Source organism: Erithacus rubecula (genome assembly GCF_903797595.1).
Source record: "Erithacus rubecula genome assembly, chromosome: 2".
Lineage (NCBI taxonomy): Eukaryota > Metazoa > Chordata > Aves > Passeriformes > Muscicapidae > Erithacus > Erithacus rubecula.
Window position 1 is genome coordinate 75,237,286 of NC_136685.1, and position 10,000 is coordinate 75,247,285.

General features: G+C 43.1%; 1 protein-coding gene across 8 annotated transcripts in view; it reads right to left on the minus strand.

Moving 5' to 3' along the window:
- Positions 1–9,579, minus strand: part of BIRC6 (baculoviral IAP repeat containing 6) — a 171,343-nt gene extending 161,764 nt beyond the window's left edge. For 6 of the 8 annotated variants that reach the window (XM_079332310.1, XM_079332313.1, XM_079332308.1 and 3 more), the window contains exon 1: positions 9,185–9,579. In XM_079332310.1, the coding sequence (XP_079188436.1) occupies positions 9,185–9,449 (265 nt within the window). In that variant the 5' untranslated portion in view covers positions 9,450–9,579. The remainder of the gene's footprint in view (positions 1–9,184) is intronic. The other 2 variants (XM_079332309.1, XM_079332311.1) reach the window with 1 other exon arrangement.
- Between the last annotated feature and the right edge of the window lie 421 nt (positions 9,580–10,000).

Genomic DNA, 10,000 nt, shown 5'->3' on the forward strand with positions numbered 1-10,000 from the left:
CAACCAGACACGGGCAAGGAACACTTCACAGCTCAGTAACAGGAAGTTCCCGTTCTTCAAGTGCTAGTCCCATCACAGCATTTCACAACAAAGAAACTTTGCCAGATGAAATTTTACTACCAGTTCCTCTTTTGGTCCCCAAAGTGGCATCTGAGTTCACCCACTACGTATCCTGCACTCTCTGCAATAGGAGAAAACATCACCACATATGGCACTTTTTGAACTCCCAAGACCGTCTGGCAGGAAATGGTTTAGCTTCTCACCCTTCCAAGCTCCAATATTTCAAGGAGATTCCAAGACATCACACTGGGAGAAGCAGCAAGTTCTCAAAAGCAGATGGGTGGGTTATAAGACAAGTAAAAAACTGGCTACATTGTCATGTGTAAAGTTTGTCCTTAAGGACACAACACCTAGCTGGTAGCCAGTTAGGAGTGGCATTCAACAAAGCCTGATACACGGTTCACTACCTTCAGCAACAGCTTGAATGCTGCACCTTCATTTGGACTGTGAATGACACCAACGGGAGATGACTGAGGGCAACTGATGCATCAAACGGCAGGGCTGCCTTTTACAAGGATCTCAGACAGAGGAATGGCTTGACACAAACCTCCTGATGTTCAGTGAAGACAAATGCAACGTCTTACACCCAGAATGGGATACAACCACATACATCGAGAAGCCAGGGACCAAACGTCTGGGTGGCAACCCAACAGAAAAAACTTGGGAATCCTGATGGACACGCTGAACAAGAGCCAGCAGTGCATCCTTTCAGCAACAAACTGTTACTATAGAGGGAACCATGGGAAAAGATCAGTCTCTTCTAATCAGCAATAAGCCCACATCCAGAATATCAGTTCCATCTTTGCTCCTCCATCTGAGATATCAGAACATATGTGACAGTCCCATGAAGAGATATTAAGAAGTTAGAGGGCTGGAGCGTACAACAGGTGGGGAAAGACTAAGATAACTGGGCTTGTTTAGTCTGCAGAAAAAGAGGTTTAGCAAAATCCAACAGCAGTCTTCCATTACTGCAGCAGTAGTTCAAAAGCTATTTCAGACCATTGAGTTACTATCTTTCGCTTTTGGACATTACTTTAAAAAAACTGCACTGACCAGAGAAGCAGGAACAGTAGGTCAGAGGAAAATGCTCATAACCAATATTTTGTCCAAGACATTGGTCTACACCAAGTGGTTAGTGAAGAATTTAAGAAAGGTAATCTACACAATGGGTCTTTCCTGTAACACTCTCAGCCCCAGCCAATTTGCGCTTAAGGACCTTCTGACCCAAAAGGGATTTTGACTATTACAATGACCTTTGACAGGTTTTTCCTCCATCCTTCCAACCCTGCTGTAATTCCACAAATAGATAGCATCCACAATGCCCTGTAGCCAGGAGTTCCCTATTTTACTATTTCTCGTGGTTATTTCTTTTGATGCCCTCAGCTCCTGTACTTGAACAATCAACTCTCAATTTTGATTTTTTTATGTCCTCACTCTCTCAACTCCCCATTCCAAATCACCCCATCATCTTTTTCAGACTGAATACTGTTTTGCACATATAAACCATTGCACTCCTTAAGTTTCTAGATCTGTTACACTCTTTTTGAGATGGAAATACAAGACACAGACATTGAAAGAGGACATATAATCAGACAAGTTCTTGACAACTTCTCTAGCATTTGCTTATATGGTAACAACTGAGCATTTAACTGGCATTTCATACTCCTAGCAGAACTCCAAGATCTCATTCTGGCATTATGAGCTGGTTCAGAGCCTGGTACATCGTACCAGGCTACAATGCCACTAAATTCTTACAAATATTTCAAGTTTATTAAATGCATTTTCACATTCTCCCAATAACTATTTCTACACAGGAAAGTTGAAGTAGAAAAGACTAGATCCATGCACATTTAAGTTATATTTAAAAGTGAAACTATTCTTTAGGATGCCTTTTCAAATTCTACAGAGAAGCCTGCAAAATTAAAAGGCTTTGCATATTTTAAACACTTCTTTGCAGCATAAGGATATTTGAACACAGTGATCACCTCAGTTAAACCTGAGTTCTGTCACTAAAGAAGGACATTCAGAAAAGTTACCTTAAGCCTGGCCTTGCCAGACACCTTTTGTAGGTACTGGGAAGCAGGTTCCTCCACGGATTCAGAATAAGGGCTTCTCCTTTCTCATTATGGCATGGGCAGAGAACCTGAGATTATGTTTTGAAAAATGCTGGTCTTGTGACTTCTGACTCACAAAAGCTACAGAAAACTGAACATGAAAAATCTACTACTAAAAAAAGTTTAACAAGCAGTGTTACATGTCATCACTTACATCACAAAATAAATGTAGGATCCTGCAGAAGACAGGTCAGCTAAGTCTACCCCACTACTTCTCCACATTAACCACACTGTCTTCCTATTCTCCAACTTAACACTACATTTCCAGTCTTCAGTGTCATCTTCCTACTTCCCTAACCCTCTCCCCACTGTTATTCAGGCACTCCCCCAGTTCTCGGTGCCACCCTTCACCCTCCCAGCTCTTCCTTTCAATACGAAGTTATTCACAAATCTTTGAAGCCTGTTGCATGTTTATCAAAGTGTTCTACAGATGCCAAATGCAACGATGAGATTCTGAGTGCTTCATGCTTGGTCAGATCAGGGAAGTGCAGGGATCCAAAGGTTTTCCCTCCCCAGACTGTACATGGGACTGAAGAACTGCTGACAGACTATATGCTATGCAAGGCATCATTAACCAGCACTTGTGATTGGATATGTTTTCAATACTGCTACTAATTTTCAAGACAACTTAAGCAAATTCCCTCTTAAGTTACACATTAAAAGGTTATCAATACTCACTGAATGGCCCTAGTAAATAGCTCAAGGAAATTTTAAACATAATAGTGCTTATATTGATGTGACAGATAAGTTATTATTCCCATAATTTTACACTTTTAAACTTATGTTATACCCAATGTTTATTGACTATCCTCTGTATCTGTGGAGTGTCCTTTCCCCAACACGCACAGGAATCTTCAAAATAAATGTTCTGCAGAATTCCTGTCTACCTTTTCAGTAGTAGTGTACACTGGGTCCTTAACAAATCTTGATACTCTTTCCAAAGACAAGGACTTGTAAGTGTTAGTATTCATCTGTATTTCACAAATGAAGTAACTCAGGCCAATGGCTGTTCTTTCTTGAAACTTCTCCTCAGTGACAAGCACTCAACTGGTGACTGCAAGCAGTCAGTGCAATTAAGAGAGCATTAACTATTTAAAGGACAGCTTTCTACAGCAGAAAGCAATACTGTGGCACCACTTAAGAACCATCAGGAAATGAACTGACCCATGTGTAAATTTTTTATTTACAAGTTTTAAGAAGATTGTGAAAAGTTACCGATCCCACTGCAACAGACAACATGCAACAAGCTATCTCGCAATATGACCTGGGACAGTCTGATACACTCAAAAGTTGTCCATGAGTCCACATTACTGCAAACCTCATCTCCATCTTCAAGGCAGCCTACTGTTGAAATACATCATACTTACTGTTCAGGGAAAATTAATGAATACTAGTAAAAGCAAGAACAGACAGCTTTGTTTCCTGATTTGAAAGTAATTTGGAAAGAAAACCTGAAATAACAGATCAACATCACACCAAAAAAAATCTGACCTAATCATTATTAAAAAAGAATTAAGGTTAATCTTCTTCTAGGACAGATTTTTCTTACAGTCTATCTCATAAAACTTTGGATGCTCCATTTTGCTTAAGTTATGGATATCAGTGCAACAGCAACCATAAAAACATAGTTATAAACAATGTAACTAAGGACACAGAAAGTGGTTCTATTGAGTCAGCTAACATCATGGTGGGCTGTCAGAAAGGACCAGCTGTAGGACAAGACGTTAGATCCAAACCACTGATCATCAGCATGTTCAGAATAGCAAAAAAATCAGGCTGGGCAATAGTAAAGATCATTAGGCAGGACAAGTAAAAGCCTTCTCCATGTTTTCACTACTTCAAGCCCAACAGACATACACCTGCTTTTCTCCATAATGTTCCAGACTTGAACTATCAGTTATCTGTCAGAATATACTTCTGCCAAGTTTCTTCTACAACTTACACAACACAGTACACAACATAACTGGCAGTTGAGCTGAAGGGTTTATCATGTAGGCATATTAAAGCTCTCTTGATCAAAACTGGATAATCTGCACTGAGCTGAAAGTCAGTTCTTTCCCTGAGAAACCTTCATATCAATAAGAAATGCCTTAACTATCCATGAGACAATTAGGGCAAGAAGACAAAGTTCAAATCCCTGATACAAATCCCAGCACAGTTTCCTCTTTAGCTCACTAAGGAACATTTCAGGATTCATCTTCCTGCAGAAGACTTTTTTCAAAGTCCATGTGTAGAGGTCTATCCAATTTCTGATTATCTGACATGAAAGCATTCTGCAACCTTTAGTAATACCGCACTGCTGTTGCAATGAGAGTCATGAATCCATTGGTCCAGATATGAAAGATCTGTCAATAAAATGAAAAAAATATTGTGTGATCACTCCTGGCAACATAACATGCTTGCATTGCTGACTGTTTTAAGTTCTGAATGCCTGCATGAAACATGGACATACAAACATCCATTGTAAAACATCCCATGTAAAATGATCTCTAATTTTACTCTATTTTAGCTTCTGCAGAAGATAATCCAGATGTGCTTCAACAGAGCCTGGAAATATAAGTTAAAAGCATTTTGATAGTCTGGCAAGATGCTTGGAAAGTAGCAAGGGATATTTGACATACTCTGATTAAGCTAGCAGACAAATGGAGCCCACAGCAGTCTAAAGATCAGCAGTCACCCAAGTATGCTCAAATGCCAGGTGAGCTGGAGCAGATCACTAGATTTGAAAATATTCCCTATGCGATGAGAAATTCTGTATTCATAGCAAGGGGCTTCATTATTATTTTTATTTCATAATGGAGCAAAAGAATGTAAGAAACAAAAAGATGACAGAAACTTGCCCCAGTTTTGAGGAATGAAGGAGAACTTGAGCAGTATTACTAGTGAGCTTCAGACTATTGAAACTGTTGATGGTGTCTTCAGATAGGTCAAGTGCAGAATTGGATGACAGAGTATCCCAACAGTTTCTTCCTAAAGAAGTGCAAATTCCCTCTATGACTTCCAACTTGCAAAAGAGAATCTTTTCCTCTTGTTTTGCCTTCTGCATCACACAAAAAAGAATCAGAAAGAAACAGAGCTGGACATCCCTTGAGATATTTCCAAGGCACCATAATTTTAAGGTAGTTAGCTGAAGAAAAACAAGAGCTGTCTTTTCTTCCCAAAAAAGAACTCTTATGGTGCTGAACTTGCAGACACAGGTGAGCCTCCTGGGCTGGGATCTATTTACGTCTAAATTTTTATGATGGAGGAATAGCCCTTGAGGGCCTCTGATGACAACACAGATGTCCTGTTCCTGCTGCAGGAACTGGTACATATGTACCATGAACAGACTTTCCCTGTACGGATTCTGAAGTCTGTATTTCGATTTCTTCTAGGGCCTCTACAGTAATTTAGAAGGCCTTAGTCACAAAACACTGTGCATTTTAGCAAATGAGGCTCTGAAGTTACTGCTACATCAACTTAATCTAGAAAAAACTACTCGAACTGTCCATCTGATAGTATATTTTTGTTTTTTATTTTAATCCTGTCCAAACTACTCTGGGAATTATAGCATTCACCCAGTTTAGGCAGTTTTCTTACTTTATTTGTAAAAGGAAGAGACTGACAAATCAAATACCTCTACGAACACTAGGAGAGTCACTCAACACTAATCTGGAAGTTTGTTTAGATTCTTCAGGGGTTTTTTGTCTCGCTATTTTGGTTTGCGTCTTCTGAGGCCAAGGAAAAAGCTCAACTCTAGTGCTGTATTTGGAGATTGCTCATATACACTTTTTGGCTACCAGTGTTCAACTTGAAACTGAAACCACAGAAACATTTAAATGTCTAAGAGGGAAAATAAAGTACTTGATAGACTTGCGCGACAGATTCAAAACCAGTCTGGACTAACCACTACTAGCAAATAAACACACTGAACATCCAGAAATCACAAGAATTTTCCTTGCACTCTCAGTCTGGTTCTCTGAAATGCACAGTGTGCATGCAACAGTCTTGACAGAATAAAAAGGACAACCTTGTGACCAGGTAAGACAGAGCTTAATGTTAGTGTTACCTGATTTCCCCCCCTGCTTTTATGTACTACCATGCTGTAGGCTGTTGCAAATGATCAGCTGGTCCTCTTGAATAGGCCTACAGGGTTCATACTGGAAACAGATTAAAGATTATTACACACCTTCAAGAGACAGAGCTGCTGAAGATTCAGCATGATATAACAATCCACACTGAATTGCTACAAACTGGAGTCAGAAGAACAGTCCTGGATCACCACACACATTAGATCAATGAAGTTCATGTGAGGAACTGAAGCATACAGACCACATCCCGATGTCTGGACCCGATCTGTTACTGAAGTGTCTTCTGGCTGTGAATCTTGTGCCTCACTCTTTTACACACCAAAGAGCAATCTGCATTTCTATTCTAACGAAGGCAGCCTCCACTGCTCCACCACATTCAGCATTCCACAGGTTCAATCCTTTCACAGAGAATGAGCTCAAAGCTTAATATATATTTCCGCAGTGAACTGTGACTGCAAATACAAAACACACTGAGGCTTGGTTGTGTTTCTTTTCCTCCCCTATCCTGCCTTGATAAGAGAATCTTTTTCTTGCTCTGCTTTCTAGAATGAGGCCTGCTACACTTTGTTTTTCTTTGGGTAACAAGCAACAGCATTTCTGTCCAACATAAATCTTTTGGCAAGGCAGAAGACCTGCAGCCTCAATTACCAAGGAGGACAAGCAGTCTCCCAAGAGAAGCAGTTTTAATTCCTAGAGACTCTATTTTTAGTTATAGTACCAGAAGTCCCTGAAGCAACAATATCCTTTGACCTGTCATTTATGGCAGGGGAGGGAACAGGGACAGAGTTGGTCTACAGGTCTGAGTGTCCAGCTACTACTGTCCTACATTAAAAGAGCCCATGCTGTACAGTGCAGGCAGACATCAGAGAGCAGCTAAATTCCCTTCTTCTCTTCCCAAAGACGGCAGGAAGAAAGAGAGAACAAGAGTGAACAGGACTGCTAATAGCCACAGCAGACACCAACCACTGAGATGAACCAGATTTCTGACAGGCATGCCAGTCTGAATCTATAAGAAAATTAATCTAAAGTTTCTTCAAACTATTAAGAATATAATATTTTTCCCCAGTAATAAAATCAGCAGCTCTACTGCACAGATAAAATTTGGGTAGATTGCAAGCAATTCTGTTATTTTATGTGAGGAGGAGTAGATCCCATTTTTCACAGCCATGCTGTCACAGAGAAGACTGACACTAAAGGAAGTATACATGATTGAATGTACGTAACAGAAGCAAAGCAATATGTTATTTTCAAATAGCTACTATTTAGGGGAGAATTTCCATTAACATTTTCAATACTGAGTCAAATCCTTTGCAAGGATTCTATCACAGCAAAGTGCAGAATCACTTTGATTTACAGTTCACTTCCTTTTCTGTATCTGAGCATTAAACATCTCACAAACAACAAATTACAAATTAGGTCCTCTATTTATGCCCTCTTCAACAACAACTTAAAAGTAACTTTAAAATTCCTGCAATAGCTTGAAGAAAAGAAACAAAGTTATTAATAAAAAAGTACTTTAGGAGACAGCATGGTAGAAGGGAATTATAGAAGCAGATCTGAATCCTGAACAATGCAGGAAACACCACACAAGAGCCTCATTCTCCATGCAAGCAACAAAACAAAACAGCTGGCACCACCTTCTTAGTAATACCACAAAACTTTCATTCTTTCTTCAATTGCCCCAAATGCTTAATCTTTACAAATATTGTACCAACTTTGAGTTATGGAAGGAAATCAGCAATTTTTGTCCTGTTCTCTTCAGTTTGACATTGCAATACAGTTACTGATTTTCAAGGTGAAAGTGTACATATTGCCCAGGCTACGGCATTCCCATGCAGTTCTTGGCATTACTGTACCACGTTCAGGCAGCAAACAACCTTTCACCACCAGCACTCAGCAAAGCAACATCATATTAGCAACACACAACTGTAAGGAGAACCTGAACATGGAAGCATACAACTGGTAAGATGCCTATCTTTCTATTCCGAGGGCTGGACTCACAAGGAGACAAATAACACTACCCACCACCCATATTTTGACAAGTGACACAGTTTAAAAGCCATTAATGAACAAAGAACAAAAGCTGTTAATGGCGTAGGAATCTTTTTCTACAGAGTTAAAAACAGTGCAAAAACTCTAATGCTCAACAAATAAAGTTGCTTCATAGTTATGGAGATGCTACAGTCTAAGCTTCCACAAAGACAGTACACAATCATGTCTCCTAAACATAATAGCAGGGATATGGTTACTACCACCACAGAGAGGCAACAACCTGAAGAACACATACAAAAACGTATCACCAAATAACTTCATGAAGAATTCTTATCTTAAATAGTTTTAAGCCATAAGACAAATGGCACTTTTAATAAGTAATCCTTCTTTAAAAAACAGAATAAGGATCAATAAATAAATTATTACAGTATCACATACCAACAAGAACTAGAACTATGCCTGTCCTGCCTAACATGCTGCTTCTAATCTTTGGAAGGTTCAACATTACATGAACCACAACACCACCTGCAAAAGCAAAATTAAAAAATACAACCCTATACATCGCAGCCTTCCATCCCCACTTAATCTTACAGTAACCATGCCAATGTTTTACAGAAGTAAAACGCCTCGGCTGTCTACATGAGTCTCTCTACCCCAAAGAGTAGGAACACAGAACCACAGGCTCTGGTTGGAAAAGACGTCCGAAATTCACCGAGTCCAGCCTATGACCCAACACCACCATGCCAACGAGACCAAGGCACTGAGCGCCGCGTCCAGTCTTTCCTTACACATCTCCAGGGACGGCGACTCCACCACCTCCCTGCGCAGGGAGGCCGTTCAGGCCAGAAAAAGAAAAAGGGGTGAAAATAAGCCGGGGGGATCCTCCGGCAGCAGGGCGCGGGCCGAGCCCGGCCGCTCCTGGCCGAGGCTCCCCCGGCCTCACGACACCTGCTCGGCCCCGCTCCCGCTCCCGCTCACCGCCCAGCGCCGACGCCTGCAGCGTGGCCCCCGAGGTGCCGTCGATGACTTTGATGGCGCCGCGCGCGGTCACGGCCAGGATGGCGTTGAGCGCCGGGTGGTAGCACAGGCTGCAGAGCCCGTCGGCGTCGCAGCGCAGGCAGCCGTCCCGCAGCAGCAGCCACTCGCAGGAGCCCGGACCGGGACCGGGCCCCGCCGCCGCCGCCGCCGAGGAGCAGGAGGCCGCCGCAGCCATCTTCGCGGCCGCCGCCGCCGCCGCCCTCAGGACAAGAGGCCCGCGGAAAGCCGCTCAGTGACAGTCCCTGGAGCCGCCGCCGCCAGTCACCATCCGGGTCCGGGGAGAGGGGGAAAGGGAGAGCGCCCGCGTGAGCGGGAAGTGACACAGCCGCGCCGGATGCGGAACCGAGCGGCCGCGGCCCGGCGGGGGGCGGGGGCGACGGGGCCGCTCCGCGAGGGGCGGGGCGGGGCTGCGCGCGTGCGCACTGCCCGCCGCGCCCGCCCTGCGCTGGCTCCGCTCCCGCGGCCATCCCGGCCCGCGGCGCTGCCGTGTCGGTATTGCTTCGGACAAAACCTGGCTCGTAAGCGGGAGAGCGCGTTCGTCGCCCCGCCTCGGGAAAAGCGGAGCGGGGATTTGTGTCCCGCACCGGCTGTGGTTTTGACCCTGGGCGTGCCGGTGGCCTCAGCGCTGGTACGGAGTGACAAAGCCGCAACGCCGCTGCCCTTGGAAAGGGAGTCCCTGGCCGGGAGCACGGAGCCATTGCACCCACGAGCGCTTTCTGCTCTGAA